The sequence below is a fragment of the Semicossyphus pulcher genome, unplaced genomic scaffold (genome assembly GCF_022749685.1).
Source record: "Semicossyphus pulcher isolate SPU_LCO1_2020_fin unplaced genomic scaffold, fSemPul1.0.p SCAF_9, whole genome shotgun sequence".
Classification (NCBI taxonomy): Eukaryota; Metazoa; Chordata; class Actinopteri; order Labriformes; family Labridae; genus Semicossyphus; species Semicossyphus pulcher.
Genome location: NW_027211770.1, coordinates 16815200 through 16837161, shown reverse-complemented (window position 1 = coordinate 16837161; position 21962 = coordinate 16815200). Strand labels below are relative to the sequence as shown.

Genomic DNA, 21962 nt, shown 5'->3' with positions numbered 1-21962 from the left:
CACGCTCTTACACCGTCTTAAAGAGGGGTAAAAGAACGTGTGTCCGAACATACTTTGAACCTGGAAGCTCCTCACACAGCATTCTCTTTATAAATGATAGAAAAACAAAGGCAGCACCCATGTGACTTTTTGTGGACTCTCTTTTTATCTCTAAATTAAGATTTATTAGATACTTCATAGATTTTGATCTCCGTCCATGCCTCAGCTGTCTGCTTGGAGACCTCCACGCCCCCTTGGTCCATCAAGGCCTCCCTGTGAGGCCTGCTCCCAATGACAGAGGCTTCTTTACTCTGTGTGGCCCGACTCAGTTTTCTTCTAATCTAAACCATCCTCCCCACATGTCTTCCATCACAACTTCCAAAGCATTTGAATAAACTCCAGGCAACAGGAACTAATTAATTAATGTCTGTTCCTCTGTGCACTTTCTAAACTGCCTGGTCCAATGTGCCTGCATTCTCTCTCTGCAGTTGGGCAGTGTGTGCCCTGTATGTTCACGTACACACACAAACACATTGCCCATATAATTGTCTCAATCCACTTCTCGCTTGCACCCCAAACACATTGAAAGTGATCTCATTCGTACCTGCATTCCCGCTTAACGATTTCCACCTGAGTGCTATAATCTGCTTTTATTGACCCATCATTCACCCGGGGTTTTCGCTCAGGAAGAGAGGGATAAAAGAGAAGGAGAAATCTCAGTCCACAAAGTAGCGTGTTACAAGCCGATGCACATGGTGGGAGGTCTTCCACCTTAATTACTTGTGTTTTCTCTTAGTAAATTTCGGAACAGGAGGTTTGCCTTACAGAGTGAGAAAGGGGGAAAAGGGAAAAAATGAGTAGGAGGAAATGTTGATGTTGTTTTTGCTGCTGTGTTTCGTGACCCAGAGGACCATTACGCAGAATGTAAACTCAAGGGTTTCTCATGAAAATACCAGGGGACACAAATGAAAGATGGATCTCTGAATCCTCCAGCATGGCCAGCAGTGATGTGGCGATGCTGGCTCACACAGGACTGTGGTCTCCCAGATGGCTACAGTTCGCCTGAGCTCAGTCTGACCAGTGGAGCTTCTTCGGGACTCTTTGAGAACGAGCTAAATGCAGACATGGGCAGGACATTGGCTTAAGACATAAGTCCACTCCTTAGAGTCCAGCTTTGACCAGAGCCGAACTTCACAGCACACGCTGACTTGTATTCCTCCATGCCATTTGATTCATGTTCACCATGTTATCTGATGCTTTTCAATCTTTTCCATATACTTTATTTTTTATGATCTGCCAGAAGGATAACTACTGATCACAGCAGCTCCAGAGTTTGCAATGCTGCATTGACACATTTTCCTTAAAGTCTATTCACTGCAACAGGAATTCAGTGGACCAGAAGGGTCCACTGAATTCTACTGATTCTAAGCTGAAAATGCTTTACACACCACTGTCCTCTTCTTTGCCCATGCTTCTGCTACTTACTTTTTTTCCAGGGTGGAGAGTCATTCATCCCCACTTCCCATTCTCCTGCATGCTTAGCTGTGGCCATGCTTGCAGTAGTGACAGAATCAGAGAAAACTTGTCCTTCAAAAACAACACAAACAATGAGAGCGCTACCTAACACCAGTGTGCACCAAGTGGTCATAGTGCAGCACAACTGTCATATCTAGTTTCAAACCACCTCAGTTGACATTTCCATTCCCAGACCCACATTGTGTTTATTATTGTCCATTGCCATTTACAAGCAGTCCCATAAAACTTTATACTAATTGTCCAGTGTCCATTACCATGTATAAGAGAATATAGCCGAGCCAGTTGCAGGCACACCCCCTCGCTGCTGCTGTGAGATTTTACACACTAGTCTTTTTTACACTTACGCCTCAGCGCCGTAACAAAGCGCCGTCATCATGCAGTCTTTGCCATTTTACATTGGACCAAGTAATGCCGGCGTAAAGCTGCCCCAGTGTGTGCTTTTAAATTTGTCCGGCATTACGGAAGCAAAACGTGTGCGAGGTGTAAACAAACAGTGCGTGCTTCAAAAACACACACACGCTGCTGTTCAGCCCTGCCGGCTCCGCTGTTTACACTGACGCTGTTTCACCTCTGCTGCTACCTCCAAAGACTTCGCCCCACTACTCCACCTCTGTGCATTTTACACAGAAGACGGAACATAACAGAGGTGTAATAATTCCGCCTTTAACTGGCAGTGTATAAGGGGCTACTATGCTTTCCTGCAGGTACAACATCAGCGGAGGAAATCAAATCGAAATAAATTAGCGTGGTTTATTAGCATGTTCCTAACACTGTCATCAAAGAATGTTGAAAGTACATGTTCAGACATGCTTTATTACAAACTTCTAATATGCAAGTTCCTCATACAGCATTCTCTTTATAAATGATAGAAACACACAACCCCTTCGTGCCCTCAGTGCAATGTGCAAAAGGGAGTAATATGCACCCTAAATGCACCTGTGCCATGCACTTTAGACCACATACACCATAGATGTTTAAGAAGGTGTCAATTTTCATGTTTTTTCTAGATTTTCCTTGCATGCTGTTCTGTCATCTCCCCAGCATCATCACCGCTGCATCCCACATGACAGCTGCTGATTTTATATACAATCACCTACAGGGTGCCAGGGATCCTCCTCTGCAGCTTCTTGCCTGACGGCTCCGCTCCTGTTTAATTTACAGCTGAGTGTGCGGGGTCGTCCTGCCCAGTGGGGTCTTTGTGGGTTTTCCTGGCTCTGCCTTGGATGTGTTTTATGTGTTCCGCCTGCTGCGTGAAGCATGAGCAGAGGCAGTCATCCTTTTTATTTTATGGCACTTTCTGGAAATAAAGGCATGCCAACGGATGAGTAAGTGAGCATGTTAGACGTGATTGCGAATGGAAAAATGAGGTCAGGTGAACAGCTTTATTGGGACACTGGTTTTGATCACTTAAAATTAGGGGGGCTGGTCTTAAGCAGAATTACTGGCATGTGCTGGAACTGACTCAAATAATCAGAAGGTGTCAATAGCAGCAAGTGTCAGATTTAACATCCATGCAGTCCTGCCCTGTCTGGGTGCATCGGGCCCCACAGCAGGTTTTTCCTTCACTCTGGTAGTCGAGCACATTCCTGATGATTACAGAAATTCCGCTACTACTTTTATGATTGTTATAATTACGAGACCATTACATCCCTGTAGCTATTCCAGCTGAGAAAACGTGACTGCATGTAGCAATTTAAGAGGAAAAAGCAGCTGTTCCCTGGTACATCAAAATGAGGCATTAAAAAAAAAAAAAGCACTTTCACTCTGATGAGTCATTTCACTGTCAGGTCGTTGTCAGTGAAAGCCTCAGGGGAGAGTCAAGATGGCAGGAAAAACACAGGCTGCATGATGTCCTCAGCTGCACTCGTGCATTGTTTTAATTTGAAGGGTGTCTTGTGTGGTGTAAAGAGTCATTTACAACATGACTGGATGTCTCTGGAGTATTAAATCTTACTGATGTTATAAGGTTTAATAATCTAAGGCCCGGCTATGGAAAACTACTTGGCTGCTGTAATTTGTTATTGTGTCATGTGTTATTAATATGGATCAGAACTGAAAGATGCCTGTCCAAACTCTGTTATCCATCATATCCTTCTCTATTCTCCTAGCCCGAAGATTTCCCTTGACTAACATCAAGTCCATGACAAAATTAGTGAGCTATTTAGCTTTGGACGTTTCAGGTGGTTGTAGCGCTTCAATGAGAAATGTGGCTCACAAATATTTCCTCTGAATAATTGAGCGCCTAAGATCTTCTTTCCCTAAACAGAGCAACGCTAAGGGCCCAAACTTTTGGGTGCATATTTGTGCCAAATGGTATGGAACTAATCTCCACTGAGCTATTTCTCATTAGAGTCGGGCCTCTCGGAGGTGCACCGGTGTGTGGACTGCGGACGGGGACAGGAACTGATTGGCTTCATTTGGCGTTGGGAAGGAAACAATTTCTGACAGTGTTGTTGTTATGGTGGAGGCGCAGAAGCCTTTATGCGGATGGCAGTGGCATTCTTCATGCAAGAGTTTCTCTGCCCTGCTGGTACTGATGCACACACACACACACAGGAAATATACTCCAGGGATCTATCCAAACCCAGTGGCAGCATTGCTGCTGATGCATCACCGCCACAGTGCTGTGCAGGGATCTGGACAGAATCATCGCCGGTCGTTCAGCAGTCCTGTGTGTAATCTATCAGTCGACTGATTAACTCTCAGAGTCCGTGAGGAAGTGCAGTTAAGACTTTGAGATGAAAAAGAGCACACACTGAGTCAAAGCTTGGGTTTAAGTAGGATCACAAATCAAGCTTGGATTGTAGGGTGAAGGTGTGATGAGTAACCTGGAGCATCTCCCTCCCCGTCTCTCCGCTCCGGTGATCAGAGCGCTTGTCTGTTTGGAGATCCCTAATCTGAACTCTGAGTCATCCTCCGGAGGTACGGGGCAGAGCATGTGCCCCAGCCTTGACCTGCAGGGGGAGGGTGCAGCAGTTCAAAAGCTTAGAATCTACGTAGATTCAACCACACCTGGGCCCTTATATCAGTTGTGTTTATGTAAAAACAATTTTTTTTTTACATTTTTAAGCCTTAAAACTGCAAAAATGTGTCACTTTTGATTCTGACCTGGCAACCCTGCGTTGCTCAGCCTGGGAGTTCCACAGCCGGGGGGTCTGAACCAAACAAAATAGGTCCTGGTCACAGTTCCTTCCTGTTATTTATAAAGACACAAATCACCAGAATCACTCAGCTTCCTCTTCTAATACCTCTGGACTGGAGATTTATCCCTTGTGGATGTTGTTGCCACTAACCGGCTCGGACTTTTCCGTAAAAGACCAGCACTCATCATCTAGTCATCACGCTTGTGAGCCATGTACGGCGCTGAATGCACAAACACTTACAGCCCCGCTCCTCTCACACCAAATACCATCGGTGTCGTAAATTAGAACAAAGACATCTCTGGGAGATAAGGAGCTCTGCTGGAACCGGAGTGTGAGGTGTTTGATTTCAGTGTGCAACCTCATTAAATGGGAGCATTTTAACCACATATGGCCCAGTACCAAGCTGTGTGCATTACAGATGCATCCCCGATAACACGAGTTATTTTACATCATAAAGATATGTTGAAACATTATTGCGAGATTTTAATCGGGTTGTTTGAAGTCTACCATGTTGACATCATCTTCACAACATTGTTTTGTGCCTTTCACAAATTGGATTTCACGATGTTGCATGATAGTTGTCTCAGTTGTCCTCTGTATACGGGCTCTGAAGTTTTATTTGACTTGTTAAAAGGTTGTGTGTCACTGGAAAGAAACCCAAAAACATCAGACGGTCTGGTCCAGTGTCTACAAGTAGCCTGTGTTTGCCCACAGAACTGGCAACACACACACACACACACACACACACACACACACACCCTTTTTTCCTTCTGTGTCTGTCCCTTTTTGAACTTGTGCACTCATCAGTTTGTGTTTCCCACACTTTAGTGAACTGATGGCATCTGTTTGAGAAGACAAGGAGATCTCTTATTTGTGTGCGTATGTTCTAGGGGTCGGTGATATGACCTTGCAAATATAATAAAGGACAATGCATTAGCCTATGCGAAACTTCTGGTTTGTGTTGATTTTGGCGCCCCCTGTGGACAAAGCCGCACCTCTTATCTCTTCAGATTTTGTCCTGTACATGCTTTAGTGGTCGAATGTATCACTCATTTTGAATATTTGCCCTGGAAAATGTAAACAAAGGCAGCGTGCAGTTAATCGCTTCGTCTGACATCTACCCCCCCGCCAGCAATTTCAAGCAATAAAAACAACTATTGAAATAATCAATCTTGTCGCTGATGGTCCGTTTGTTTTTGTAGGTCATACAAAGTAACCGCAATTAATTTCAGTCTGTTTCATAAGCAGCAAAAAAACCTCCCAGGAGCTTTAAAGAAGGTTATACTGTATGTCACCATTAGAATTGTGCTTCACTCTCCACCATATCTAAGTGTTTGTTTGCAAAACTTCTTTTGTTTAGTTATTTTTCACACACCTGCTGTAACTGCACACAGAGGCCTCTCTTGTTTCCCTTTCCCTGTGCCGGCTCTGTTGGCATCATGAGCTGTTTCTTTTTTACGAAGTCGACAATATTAAACTCACATTTTGACATTTTGAACCCGCGATTCCGTAGCAGCATGAAGGAGGCTCGATGTTAAATCGTTATGTGTTGAAACAAACAAAAACGAGGCGATAGATTTTGTCACCAAACATACCTGGGTAGCCGTTAATATGCCGGGGCGGCCGGCCTAGGTTTAGTCTAGGTGTGGGAAACACTGCTGTGGATAGGTCATCATTGTTGAGGGAAGTAAATCGTGCATGCAATAAAACCAAACGTGTGTGTATGAAACCAAAACATGTGTCTTTATCCCAGTAGTGGAGGTATGCAAAATCCATGTCGTTGCAGAATGTGACACCGATGACAGTATTGAAAATGGCATACCGCCCTCCCCTTGTATGTACGGATGTGTTTTTGTGTGTACAAGCAATGTAAGGTGGCATATGTTGTGTCTGCTTACTGCTTCCCCAAAGTGCTAACTAAAAGTCAGTCATGCACCAACAGTGATTAATCATCCTCCTGTAAGTGCAGCAGCTGCAGCGGTGCAGCAAATAGCCACATTGCAAAGTGCTTTATGTAAGCTGTGTGTGTCTTTGAGAGTAAGGCAGGGAAACAAACTGACTCTGCACATGCATGTTTGTGTACATACCACATCTTTGCTGACTGAACAGATCATCACGCCTTTAAGAAAGATGGTATCTGTCAGTGTCAAAGAAAAGCCTCTTTGCAACACAATAAAAAGCAGTCTGTGAATATGAATAAGAAATGCTCTGAGGGAGAAGCAGAAAGTGAGAGTACCAGACTGTGCTGCACTGGACTAAATTGGACTCTGCTGTGTTGCTGTATCTGCAGCAGCTTTTGCTGAGTCAGAGAGAGTTCACCCAGCAGTGATGAGTGAACTACAGGGATTGTGCTCAATGCTGCCACTCCCTGGCAGACCGCACGCAGGGTGAAGGATGGTCGGAGCAGTTGTAGGAAATGTTCGCCTCCATCACGAGCATCTGTCATCCGTCATATCTCCTTTAGTTCTCTGTGGTGATTCAGCATCTGATTAATGGGTCTATATTGTTTCTTAGAGCTGTGGTGGCTGTTGGCTCAGGTTTCTGCCCTGACTCTCTATTATGCTATTATTAAAGTACAGATATGGCTTTGTCAGCAGGAAACAACCACTGTTTACTAACGCTCTGCAGATGTGCTCTGGGTTGCTCCCACTGCTCTGTAGCTCTCACTGTTGCTCTTGCAGGATATTTTTCACATTTAGCTACTTGGAATAATTGCTGTCAGTGATGTGTGTGTGTGTGTGTGTGTGTGTGTGTGTGTGTGTGTGTGTGTGTGTGTGTGTGTGTGTGTGTGTGTGATGAAGACACAAGGAAGTGATTTCAAATGAGATACTTGCAGTACATCATGAAAACATCATGTGTGTTACAAGGGATACACTAAAATACTGCGAGATAAGCACTGTGCAACGACTCTGTCTGTCATGTCCATTTGTTTTATTCACTTTTTATATGTCTACATGATGTCAACATTACTGTCAGCTGATCTTTTCTCCTTTTCTGTCTGCACAGAAAAACTGTACAACTCAACCGGACGGGAGTTACGAAGAGCGCTCTTTTCCCTCAAGCAGATTTTTCAGGTAATCTCTCTTTTAATCCAGATCCAGAGAATTCCACTGCATTTTAGTTGTTTTCCATGATCTCAAAACCAGTTTCCAAAAAATGCAACTTTTGTAAGCATGCAAAATATCCTCAGCAATGCCCGTGTGCTGCGGATGTGCCCGTGCATGTACACACATGAACATGCAAGAACTCCATGCAGCCTGCAGACGTACACCCCTGCCCACATGCACACTCACAACTTGGACACAGCATTGTTTTCTTGAGGCAGAGTTGCGCTGCTGAGAGTCTGCCTTCGTGGCAGCTGTGGAGCGCTCAGGTCTGGTCACACTTCACACACTGGGCTGGGCTGGCCTGGCAGGCAGTCGGCCATAGAGGGGGAGGGTTAACCGACAGTGAGATGGAAAAGAGAGGAACAGACAGTGATGCAGGCCCAGAATAGATCAGAGTACACTTTGTTTTTATACTATAAGTACATTTGCAGGCTTCAGTTGGATAGAATATTTATAATTTGGGTTGTATAATAAAATGTCCTGATACCAGCTTTGTTTCTCTACACCTCAGTAGTGCAGTGTACATGTGTGAGTCTTATATGATAGAGTCATCGACAGGTGTCAGAGAGGCAGGTGGTTTTGTCATCAAGGAGCTAAGCAACAGGAAGCTATGTAAACACACTGCAGACAGATTGCATATTCCTATCACTGTATGTAAAAGAACACAGATGATAGATGCATTAATACAGCTGAGGACTTTAAGGAGGCTGAACTGAGAAATGCTCCTGTTCTCTGGCAAAACTGTATCACACAAAGAATCTGTTCTTTCGACTTCTTTCTGTGATGACTCATTGTTCTTTTGACTCCTTGATAATAAAATAAAAAGGTCAGCAAGCTCAAGTTAAAGCATCTGAAAGTTTTGTCTTGTTGCTTTAAATTTGCTGCTTTAGCATGAAAGCTTTTTGTCCAATGTGCATAAGTAGGGCTGTTGGGGTTAACCGGCTATGTGACGCCAACCACGAGGTGGACCCAGTGACCGTCATCACCTCTATTTTTTACTGTCACACACCCAGTGATGTTGCTAGGTAATCTAAAGGGACGCATTAAACTCACTATCCATGCGTCCCAGGGATGCACCTCATCTTTGCATCCAGAACGATACATTATGAACAACTAACTCGTTTTAAAAATCACAGTAATCAGCTAAAGAAACCTTGCTGTCAGAGCGCCGCTGTTTAAACCGTCTGCGCATCCAATCAGCGCCGACAAGCATGTGTGCAGTCTCGCGACATGCTAGTTTAGCTGCTACGACAACAACTAGCCCGTCAGCACAGATTTAATTTCAACAATTGAGGAAACAAACTTCAAAGTGGTTAATAAACTCCACGGCTCATGCTGTGTTCACTCATGTCGATGATGTTTTACCGTCTGCGGGACGGGCTGTAGTTAAATTAACAAAACTCCGGCAGCGGGCTGAGACGGCGGTTAACCGCCAAACCGCAAGGGGGCGTTAGTGTTTCACCGCGGTTAGAAAAATTCAGTACCGTGACAGCCCTACACACATGCTCTCTTATTTATTTATTTCTTCATCACATTAAAAAGTCATAGCTAATGGTTATGTGAGCTATAAAACAACACGTTCCAGATCATCATATCTTTGCATGCTCTCACTCTTCCTCTATGATTTGCAGCCAGCGTTCACGCTCTAAAAGATTTATGTAACTCTGAGGACAGTCATGTAGTGGAGCCAGACTAAATTCATCCGATTAATATTTATCATTTTTTAACCAAAGATTAAATAAATACAGTCTGGTTCTGTCTCTGATGGATTTTCCTCTTTCTCCTTGACCTCCCTCCAGGACGACAAGGACCTGGTGCACGAGTTTGTGGTGGCAGAAGGACTCACGTGTTTGATAAAAGTGGGAGCCGAAGCCGACCAGAACTACCAGAATTACATCCTCAGGGGTACGTCAGCCGCAGAGCAGCACAGTCCTCTCTCCTTTCTTGCACCTCAATTTACAACGCGTCCTAATCGAGGATGTTATTAATCAATCCTGTAACACTTTTCTTTCCATAAACCTTTCCAGGACCACATGTGTTTACATACACCCTGTAAATTGATGATTCTGCTTGATGACCTTCTCACACTCGCATGCTTCAAGCATATAAACAAACTGAAATGTGTGCCGCAGATAATGTGGAAATTAGGCCAAGTGGAGCAGCTTGTTGATTTATCCGTCCCATGTCGAGGAGGTGAAAGGTCACGCTGTTTGCGTTAAGGTCCGGGAGGAGCCGGGGAAGCGTGTTCAGGGATACTACAGGACCACGGGGTTCATTGCACAAACTTGAAGGTCACTACCATTTAACAGCCTGCTGTGAGGGGGCAGGTCACACATGCTTAAGTGGCCAATAAAAGTTCTGGCAGGATATTGCAGATCATAAAACTAATTTCCCCCCCTTCTCTTTTTTGTTATTTATCCTCACGTTTCCATGAAATGTTGCACTTCTGATAATTAACCTGAGCCATTATTAATTTATCTTTGCTTTACTTATAGTACATTATATCGATGTGGACATTAGGTTGGAACAAACTTTTTTTGAGATTTCATCATCCAGAAACCTCTCTTGTTATTTCTTCATTAAGCCGTCACAGTGTTTTTGACCCTCATAATTTGGGAGCACCATTCCATCAGACGTTAACCCCCCTCATGTTTATTCAATTAACGTCTCCTAACTGCTTCCCCTTCGTTTTCCAGCCTTCTCGCTGTTGACCTTTTCTGTTATTGAAAAAAAACCAAAGAGCGGATGTCTCTGACAAAGCACTGATGTTAGCCCCCCCCTGGGCAAGTTATAAACATGAACATGACCCCCGCCTGGACTGCCTCTGTAGGCGCTGCTCTTTAATGTTTAATGCTTCATCTGAACTTCGCCTGGTCTCTGACTCAGGCTGATAAATCACACGGGGGAAGTGTCCAAAACAAGGAAGATGATGGGAACGAGAGGCTTTTAGAAGCTTGAAAGTTGACCACATGTAAGAGTTGTTAAGTGTCATTGTTCTTATAACTTTCATCCCTCTCTTTTTGTGCTTTCCTTTCACCTCCCAGAGATTTCTGATAAAACATCTGGAGGTTCTTTCTTCTTTCAGGTTCTAACTCATACCCTCGTCCATGCAGTTTCCCCTCATGTATCCCTACATCACCACGAGAAACTAAACTGTACTACCACCCTCCCAAAAGCCCTTTTAACCTGTTTCAACTCCTGACCTAATTTCTCCCGACCAGCTGAGGAAATGTGCAGTGTAGCAGGTCACCCTCCCTCGTGAGCCATGTGTTGGGAGAGCGCAAGTCGAGCATGTGCTGGAGCGCAGATGCACATGTCAGAACTGTACACAGATCCGGGCTGCTTTACTGTTGATGACTTCCAAGAGGAGCGATGTCAGAAGGATTCCCAGGAGGGGAGTAAATTTGAAGCCTGAAATGTTCACACGTGCAGAGAGATAAAGGGAGCGGGACAGAGAGAGCGATCCTACAGCGGTAATTGCTTCAGTATCAAACATTGATCACTTCTAATGTGGGTTTTTTTGCTGTAATGTCTTTCAAGTTGGGGCCAGTAAAGGAAAAAAAGTAGGAATGCGGCCTTGAACCCATCTGTCTGGTGTGCATTAAAAGCCTCCCGACAAAACAATCTTGCCCTCTTTCATGAATAAAAATCAATCTTTTGGAGATGAAAACGGCACACGTGCTCACCAGTCTGCAGGCAGACAGAAACAGGTTCCCAGCCCGAGCTCTCTGGAACATAGCCGTCATTGTGAAGCTCTCCCAGCAATCTACACCATCTCACTTTTTTTTGTTTTCCTCTTTTTTTTTCATCCCGTCTTCTCAAAGCCCTGGAGGTGTCTGTGGCCAGTTAGTGCTCCCTCAGTGATGTGTGGATTTTCTGGGTCCGCCTGGCTGGGGTCAGGCCCCCACTCTGGGCCCCTCACACCTGGCTCGGAGGGCTTCCAGGCCTGAGCTTAGCTCCTCGGAGGCATGCGCCGTTGGCCCAGGGGGAAAGCTTGTATGCCTTTATCACCCCATCAGTGAGAAAGGCTGTGAGGTCACTTTTTCAGAGGTGCCTGTGCCATCTGGTACTCGTGTAAGCTTTAAACTCAGCCCTGGTGAGGTGCTGCGAACACACAGGAGCCACAAAGGTAGTGATGGGATCATGAGGGCTTCATTCTGTAGTTTGAAATAAGCATTTTTTTTCTTGTTAGTTTCATGACTTAGATGATCACAGAGGTTGTCTTCAAAGTAGTCCTTCTAAAATAGTTCTTCAGTCATAAACCTTTGGTTGATGAGGTGAAAAGCGAGTGAAGGTTTCATACTGTATGTTTTTGTAGTTGGGAATGTTTATTTTTCAAACTGCAGATGTCTCACAAGGTTTTAAGATATTATTTAACGTTCACAATGAATTTATTGCCATTAATCTGTATTACAAGATGCTGATCTACAAGGATGATTCAAAATATGTTCTCATCAAGTAAAGAAAACTGGCTTCATAAGTCTCTGTGAATGGCAACTACTGTTGGTCTGTTGGTCAACCACTGTGGTCAAGACTGAAATATCTCAACAACTGTTACATGAACTTCCATAAAAGTTTTGCATGTACATTCATGGTCGCCAGAGGATGAATCCAACTGTTGGTGATCATGTGATGTTTTCTCTCTGGCCACCATCCGGCCAAACTTTTCACTGATTCATTGAATTTTCTGAACATCTACTCAAATGATTTGCAGCAAATCAAATAAGTAACTGGTGTCGTCATAGATTTAGCACATTAGTTTCTCATTGAAATCCATCAACAACTATTGTATGGAGTGCTATGACAGACATTCATTCTAGATGGTTGACAATGATTTGTGAAAACTTTGATCTTCTACCCTTTCATAAGGTCACAATACTCTGGTTTATAAGCTAACAAACTGAGGACATTTGCAGCTGCATTTTAGGCATAGGGCTCATCAGCCAATGTTGGCATGCTACCACTCTGAACTAAGATGCTGAACACAGTAAACTTACAGGCTAAATATCAACATGCTAGCGATTTAATTGCGAGCATCTTAGCACACTGATATAAACATTCAGTTTAGAGCACGACTGTGCTTCAGCACAGCCTCACAGGGCTGCTAGCAGAGTTACAGTAGCACATCCAGCTAATAGACAAAATGCTGCTACTAGAAGATGTAAAAGCAGAACGTAATGCTTGGAGACTGGTTCGGTTATTTTTGAAGCTGCCTGGTGAATACATACAGCCCCACAAGAGGTCTTCTATCCTTTTCATATTGAACATTAACAACGTAGAGCAGGAGGTGAATGAGCAAACAGAAAAGCAGATGCACACAATGCAAAACATTGTAGGTGCTTGTTTCTGTTATTGGTCCGCTCCCTGTATACTTTTGCTCCATGCGTCATTATAAGACTTTGTTTTACTTATTCAAAGAGGAACATAAATAAATAATATTCAGAGTTGTTGCAGGAACACATGACTGAATGTTGAATCCACAGTGCCTCAGCAGCCTGAAGTGAAAGCAGCTCGTGCAAAAGGTCAAAGAAGTTTCTGCCCTGAGCTCAAACTTCTTCACTGTGGTTAGAGACAGATCCCGGCGGTGCTTATTATCATGAGCAAAACATGGAGACGAGGTGGAGGAACAAATGACAAGGTTTTTTCCTGGATCATCGTTCCTCGTGTAGTATTTACAGAAACAGCTGTAACAAAAGTAACGACTGTGTTTAATTGGTGACTGTAGAATGGCAGCAGCGGAGAGAGGGCAGATTAAAGACGAACCAATTACAGTCGACTTGAAGTAATTACTCCCCGCTTTGAAACGCTCTCTGTTGACATTCCTCGACATAAGCTATGTTTTTAGCAACACTTTCTCTGTTTGCACTCCTTAAAGGCCGTGCCACTTGTGACTCTGCAGTGTTGTTTACTAAACACTTGCCATCTCTAAGCCTTGGTGGAATCAGATTGAAAGTGAGGCTTAACGTTTTAATGTATAGGAATTTACAGAAACAGCCTTTTTTTACGTCTTTGGAGAGTTGAAATTTTTTGAAAACCTTTTTTTTTAAACATGACATAAATTACCTCCATTCCCAGAATGCCGTTCCTCACCACATGCTGTTTTTGATTGTATATACACAGGCTAACATGCTATAACTTGTATGTGTGAATTTATAGCTAGCTTGGCTGCGAACGAACGAGAAGTACTGTATCAAATGAGTGATGCCCATATTTCATGCTATGCTTTTATCTCCTCCTTTCTTCCTCTCTCTTTCTATCCGTGCATCTCTCTCTGTCTCTCTCTCTCTCTCCTGCTACCTTCTTGAGATCTTCTGGTTTTAATGCCACGGGCAGTTATAATGCCATAACTTAAAGCACCTTGACTTCCTGGTATCCGGCAGGGGGGCTGCTGCTCCGAGGGCCTCGATGGGAAAGGGAGATGTGCTCGAGTCAAGTGTTTCATTGCCTTTTAAACTGTCTGGGAGCGGGAACACTGGTCCCAATACAGCGCTCAGTGCAGCTTTTAGTGTCACACAGCAGTAACTTTAGTGTTTTTTCACAAGTGCACCTGAAACACAAGACCCTTTTGTTGAAATTGTAGTGGCGTTACATTTTATGTGGACGATCAGCCGGGCAGAACGTCCTGTGACACTGAGCAGCGCTCTGTGCGGGATTCAAGAGTCTTTTCACAAAACACATTTTAATCCATCTCTGTAAAAGAAAAAAACACAATTAGATAAGTCTGGCTCTGTAGTGATGTCATGCAGCTAATGTCACTACTTTTTCCATTCTGTCTCATACCAGACTGACACTTTCTTTCCCTAAAGTTAGAATCAGGATCATTGTTTGTGTGTAATATTCTGACCCAGCATCTTTAAGTGTTTTACAGAGCGTAACCGAATTCTCCTCTGGCTGCTTTGGCTGTTTTGCCGAGCATTAAGTGAAAACCCAGACATAGTTGGGTTAACAGCGCAGTTGGAAGCTCTTGTTGGAAACAGTGTGTATTGTGTTGTCTGGCTGTGTTATAGGTCGTCAGCTCTGGAGTGAGGGGGAAACCTTTACTACTGCCCATCGTCTGTGTAAACATTTCCATTCTGTCTGCGCTGGCTCGAGAGGCTGTGTGCGAATGTTTCGACGCATGTGCTGCTTATTGTAGGAGTGAACATTGCCCTGTTTGTGTAATCATGCAGGAATGATACGTAGGGGAAGTTGAGCAAATGTTCTGGTAAATCCTCCAGGATGAAGGAAATCTGAGAGGGAAAATACAGGAACTGCTGACACACATGTGGACAAGCGCGAAGGAGATCTCCAGGAATGCCCCGTCGTACCGATAGAAACGTGAACTTCTGCTTTGTAATGAGATCCCATGGGAACACATGCATGTTTTCCTCACGATGTCCTGCATGTCTCGGAGCCCGATTCTGCTCCTGCTGCCACAAAGATTTCAATCTGACAAACACATCTATGACACCTCTCCTGTGCATTCAGAAGGATTCATTCACTCTTCTGTTTACACGAGCAGGTTATGATCTCAGGGAGGAATGGTTTGTTTTTGTTTTGTTGACTTAATTCTAAAAGTGCTAGTTAACTCCTGAACCAGAAACCAACATCCCACCAAAAAATCCCAAAAATGACATCCACTGCTCGCGAGGTTTTGTCCTCGTTAAAGCCAGTTATATTTGCAGAAGCCAATAATATTTTCATGTGCAATTTGAGGTCTGAGACACTTTTTTCAGGACGACATAAATGACTTCATTTGGTTGGAGGAAATTTAGGAAATGAGTGCTACACATGGTTTCAGCTCAACTCTCTTTACACTGCTGGCAGCGTTCTGTCTTTGCCTGCAGCTTGGCCTCTCTATTAAATTAAATCCACAGCTTTCAAAGTGACTGACACACTCAGTGCTGCACTAGAACATATACTGCTGTATACACCATGAGCTGTTTTATATGGTCACAACACCTGTCATTTAACAGTCTTTACCTTCAGGCTAACAGTTATAGTTTAAAGTTTAAAAAAAATGACCAATCAACGTTTGACTGATTGAAAACACGACTGTTGTCATGTTTATGTTTGAGCTTAGAGTCGGATACGTCCCACCCTGTGTCAGACCCTGCAGACCCCTTCAGTTCCCCCTCACACAAGCAGGCCGCTTGCATCTGAACCCAATTCAACCCCACCTGGCTGACCTATATTCTGCTTCCCCTTTTTTTCTCCTCCCTTCATCTGTAGAAGGTTTCAGCCTTTGCAAACCCGCTGGCAGAAGAATTACAACCTCACGCTGCAGCCTGTAACAGACTTCAGTATACAAGGCAATTATATTACAAGAATGTTTGATTTGGTTCATTTCTCAGGCTCTTATTTTGTCATGCTGACCTTGCCGTCTCAGATACATAAACTATGATTTGGAGAAGAAATAAATCCTTCGCAGTAATGCAGCAGGCAGGCTGATGGCCTGAGATCCTGAGCGTTCGAGTGGGTTTTTACGGCTGATTCCTGTGAGCTGGCTCTTCTGTGGGACTGACTTCAGCATATGGCTGGCCAGAACCAGAGCGAATCGCACCACTACTCTCTCAAGAGCAGTAAGAATTTACCGCAGCTCATCTTTCAGTTCGCTTTACAAGTGGGTGGATGTCATGCAGGAGTTTTTCTCCAAAGTCTTCCCCGCTTGGATGGGATGGGAAAAGATCATCTGTTGGGCTTTCCCGAGATGTTCATGCACTTCTAATCTATCAGCTTTATACTTTATTTTGAAAATCAGAGCAAATTGAAAAGAATAAGAATGTTCTACTCTTTTTATTTTCCTCACAGTGTCGTAGTCTCCTCGGCTCGCTGTGCCCTGCTCAGCACTGCAGTATCATCAGGTCTGCAGCGCCTCATTCAGAGCTTCTGAGGCCCCCCTGCCTTACCTCATGGTATTCTTCCATTAGCTTTGTTTGTTTGTCTTCAGGGAGTTTGTTTGGGCTTAAGCCCATACGAAACTGTGTCAAACACTGGCAGACATGTATCTCAGGCCTGAAAATGGATGCATCCCCCCTGTTGTTTTACTGTATGGGGCTCGATGTCAGTCTGGCAGCCGGCTCGGTGAATTGGTCTGGCAGAGGCACTTTGTCTGGCTCTAATGGTCAGGGTGATTAGCTGAATTACAAATGGAAAGTTACCCAGGAACAAGTCCCATCCAGTTCATACGGTAGGAGCTGTTTAATGTAGCTGAGTAAGAAACTTGTCTTTTAATGGTAAACAGACTGCAGTAATGATAAGTGTCGGTATCAAGAAAACCCGGCTGCTCTTCATGGCTTTTTGAAAATACACTAAATTCTGCAAATTCATCAAAACCGACAGTATTTTTAAAGCTGCATTAATTGGTATTTCTAATTATGTAAGTAAGTCTTCTAGATTATTGTTTCCATTTTAGGCCGGCAATCTTTCGTTCACTCTCATGGCTCTCGTGATCCTCTGATGAATCCACTGTATATCCACCAACACTGTGGTGGTGACAAGCTGAATATTAGACCAAAGAGCTTAAAGGAGTAAAAATGTATAATGTGTAAGGAACAAAGGAAACCCATTATTTGAGAGCCTTTTTTTTTATTATGGAGGCCAAATTTCACTGTCATGAAATCCACTCCCCTTATTCCACCTCTGGCCAGTAGTTGGCAGGAATGCACCTCTAAGCTGGTTTGATAACTGCCATAAGTCACTTAAAGAAAACTAAACTAATTTCCTTTTGGTTTACGTTTACAGTGCCAACCAGCCAGTGACCAGTCAGATACAAAAATACAAGAATAAAGAACGATTCGCAGGAACAGTGTTCTTAGAAAGGAACACAAAGTCATAAGATTGGGCTCCTTCAAAGAGCTCTTATTTCATCATTTAATTGACTTAAACTCATCCAGTTCTGTGTGGAGTTTGCATGTTCTCCCCATGCATGTGTGGGTCCTTTCCATGTACTCTCCATGATTCCTCCCACAGTCCAAAGACATGCTCGTTAGGTTCAGTGGTGACTCTCAAATTGCCCATGAGTGTGTGCATGAAAGGTTGTCTGTCTCTATGTGTCAGCCCTGTGATTGACTGGCAATCAGTCCAAAGTTTACCCCGCCTCTTTCCCAGTGACAGCTGGGATTGGCTCCAGCGCCCCCGTGGACTCCCCGTGAAAATGGATGGATGTTCATCTATACTTTGTCATAGCCTGGGTTAAACTTGGCACTTAGCTACGGTCATGTATGTCTCAAGCTGGTCAGAAAAACTAAAGAATGAAAGTTCTGAAATAGTTCTGTGATGACTCACTATCAATACTGAACACCAGTAAAGTGGGCATAAGAAATAGTTTTGAGTTCCCAGAATGCAGTGTGGACGCTTACACCCTGTTGAAACTCAAATAATTTACTGTAATTAAAGTGACAGACTAGAGCAAACATCTACATAATAAAGGCTTTTCCTGACAGTGCAGTAAAACTGCAGCTCACGTGGGTGCAGGGAGGCACACTTCAGACCTGAGTGCAGCCCGGCTAATGCAGACCATAATAAGATAAGAGGCTCTAAGTTGCACTGCCTGGGATGCAGATTTGGCCACTATCCCAAAGTCCTGGTAAAATAAATGTTGCTCGCTGACAGACAGTTTGGCTGACCCAGTTTTGATAAATTCCAAGATGTAAATGAAACCAAAGGGGGCAGAGTGGTGAGAGGAGGGGGAGCCAACAGTTTTGTAGAGAGGGAAGCTGTTGAGTCAATGTCTTGCATCTTCATAGATAATTTTCTTTTTAATGTCTGCTGGCTCGTGTTGGCGCTGCCACCCAGACCTCAGAGTGCTTCTCACCTCGGCAGCGGTCAGGGAGCAGCCCTTCCTGCACATTCCTGGGGCTGTGGAAGATAATTGCTGCGGTTTATGAGAGAGGGAGAGGCCCTGAGGAAACACTTCCACCAGACCTTACGTTTTTACTTCTCATAGTTCTGGTTCGGACACGGGAACAGCGTCCGGCAGATAGCAGTCAAGTTTCAGTAAAATGTTGAAGCAAAAACGTTACTTAAGCATAAAAAGAAATGGAGTGTGAGAGTGCTGCACCGACGCCAGGCCGCTCATTGAACACTTCCAACTTTCTTTTTTAGTTTCTTCCTTCCCCATAATGGCTCACATTTAAATTCTAATCACTGTGCTTTGAGGGAAGCTCATTGTCTGCCAGCTTCTCATTACGTGACATACATGCAAAGGGACTGAGCAGTGTTATTGTTGTACTTTGTGTGAGGTACCGAAGAGCTGCTCATGATTACTCGATCGGAGGCCCACATTTTTGGCCCAAGATCAGTGACGGACTCAGCACTCACATGCTCTTCCTATTAACTCACTTCCAGAGTTATTGATGACTGTCTGTTGTGGAGTTGCAAAACAAATCCCAGGTTCTGGACCTTCAGTCTCAGTTATTCACAAAGGTACAACAAAGTTGGGAAAAGTGCACCACTCTGTGATGATTCGATCAGACTTTCAAAGCCTTAAGTGCAACACGCAGGTTTCCATTTTCTGGAGCAGTTTCACGACTAATTTAATCACGAGTGTGTGGAAATCGGTTCCATTTGAAGCTCACAAACGTGATTGCTTTGAGACTTATTAGATGTTTCCTTTTAACGGTTTCTGACCAGACTCTGACGGTTGCACTTTCCCATAATTCAAGGTAATTTTATTTATTTTTAAACACAGTTACAGTATCGTTTTAACTTGTAACTGTTACGAGGGTAACTGGGGTCCAAGCGGTTTCTGCTACTCAAAGTTGAATTGTGCATAAATGGCAGCTGAAAAATTCCGAATTCTTCTGAAAAAGAAGAGGTAATAGTCTCTTTTACACTGCCAGTTTAAGGCGTAACAGCTTCAGAATAAATGGCGGAGCCGGCAAGGTGGAACAGCGGGGTGCGTGAACTGCATGTGTTTCCACATCGTGCAGGTTTTGTTTCCGCAGCACCGGAACACCGCTCTGTAAAAACACAAAGGCGGCATAACGCTGGAGCTTCCTTAAGCTACTTTTCCACTGGTCAAAAAACCCGCTAACACCCGCTAACACCTGGATAAAACCGGGCAAGTTGAGGGTAGAAGTTTGTTGAGGTTATCAGAGGAGAGAGGTGACTAATGTTCTTTCCCACTGGTGAAAAAAACCTGCTAACACACAGCTTTTTTGCTTAATGGGAAAGGCTACAATCGGCAATCAGACCCGGGTCAAATGACTCTGCAGTAGACCCGGGTAATTATCGCCTTGGCTCTGATCAGCAGTGATGGAAACACAAAACCCCTGTCGACACGCTAATCTCCGCCCCCTTTCCGGTGTGATGCTATGCTAACTTCTGCAACTCCTTGTCATCTCAGCGACAAATTCCGCCCGTCTCCGCCCGAGCAGTGCTCGAACATCGTTCCAAATTTGTCGGCGCCGAGTTTAATAAACAGACTGAATGAGTAATAGATACATTAAAGACATAACCACCGTAACAGCTTCACTGTTTACTAACCTTGTTTCAGGCGTGTTTGTGACGTAGATGGTGACGCAGCAGAAAAGAGGCCGACATGAGTATACTCCACTGGCAATGGGAACAGAGACAATCGGCATCTATAAGTGGTTCTCCCCGGTCTGAAAAACCTGCGTCAACACGCTAAATTTAGGTTGGAAAGGTGTATTAGAGTGTGTAAATATATCCTATCATTTCTGAATCCACACGTGATAGAGACATCCATTCACATCTTTTTTAACTTGGCTTCTTGTTAAAGTAAAGCCACCTATAAGCTGTCGCTGATATCTTTAAGTAATGTCTTATGATAACATGTCAGAGAGGTCTAAAAGCTGTTTAATTTTGCGGCTGCCTTTTGGGAACATCAGCATCGTCTGATCTGTCAGCAGCTGAACCTTCACCGAGCGTAATGACACTTTTAAAAGCCTCATTAAGGTTAGCGATCTTTTCTCGCCCCTGTTTTCAGTGGACATTCCTCCAAACCTCATGAGAGGAGATACTGTACACAGGTGCACCCGGGAGATAAAAGTCTGCGGGTCAGACATCGGCTACCAATTAGAAAAGAAGCGTGCAGCTCATTGCTCATCCAGCAGAAGTCAGAATGTGTGAAGTATGAGCGTGGTTGGTTATTTTAGCAGTTTTTTTTTACATGCTGTTAAACCTTCTCTGTAATAGTAAACCCATAGGGATCCTTCCTGGACTCGGTAGAGCAGCTGTACGTCATGTCATTACTGCTGTCGCTCATCTGTCAACAGCAGTCCCGTACAGAGTGGGGGCGTCACAGGAGAGGGTGACACTCTGGCCCGCGCTGACTGAGGGGGTTAATCATGTTTTCATAAACACACTCTGATGTGGTCGGCTTTTATTCGCCGTATTGTCCACATCTCTGACTGCTGTGACACGCCGCTCTGAGCCCCCAGCGGGACGGGACTGTCAGGAATGCTCTGGCCTGACATGTTGTGAGTAATTAACCCTGATTGATAAAAGATGAACTGCAGCAGCATGCACACACACACACACACACATGCACGCATGCGTACAACCCACATGCACACACACTCTTGCGCCGCGTGCACACACAGCAGCTGCACCTGGGAATTTTGGCTTATGTACAGCATATTCGCGATTTTCATGCTCCTCTGGAGAAAAGGGGAGGAGAAATATATGACAGAAGCTGCAGCCTCTCATCATTACATGTCTTAAGAAACTTTTGAAACACAACAACAGGAGATTAGATGGTCTAGTCTGTGTTTTTATCTATTTTTGTGGCTCAAAGATTGAAATTTGAAGGTTTGAATCTTTCGTCTCAGATTTCCAACAATCCAAAACAGCCGAATTATTCTCCAGCTAGTCCCACGTCTCTGAGCTCCATCAGTACAAGCTCATCAGCTTTTGTCATGTTTGAAAAGGACCGAGGAATTTCATGACTTTTTTCAGGGAAAATCCTTTTAGGTATTACCCTCCGAAACCTCCCGCCTCTGCCAAGAAGTCGTCAAACAGGCCTTCCAAAAAAATGTTCCACTTTGGATGCGTTCACTTGTTTATACTTCAGCGCTTTTCCCCCTGTGTCAGCTAATGTATCACCTAAAGTTTCAGAGGGTTCACGCTGAGCTCGCGCTGTTGCTGTGGTCTCAGTGTGAATGCATTATCCCCCGTTGTGTGGACGGCCACTGAGATGCTCTTTAAAGAGGGAAGGGAAAAAAAAGAGTTCATTTTTAAAGGGAGCTTTTGT

General features: G+C 44.1%; 1 protein-coding gene across 2 annotated transcripts in view; it reads left to right on the top strand.

Moving 5' to 3' along the window:
- The window catches only part of fhod3b (formin homology 2 domain containing 3b), an 87315-nt gene that overhangs the window by 42940 nt on the left and 22413 nt on the right, over positions 1-21962 (top strand). For both annotated transcript variants that reach the window (XM_069655791.1, XM_069655790.1), the window contains exons 4-5: positions 7665-7732; positions 9565-9670. In XM_069655791.1, the coding sequence (XP_069511892.1) occupies positions 7665-7732; positions 9565-9670 (174 nt within the window). The remainder of the gene's footprint in view (positions 1-7664; positions 7733-9564; positions 9671-21962) is intronic.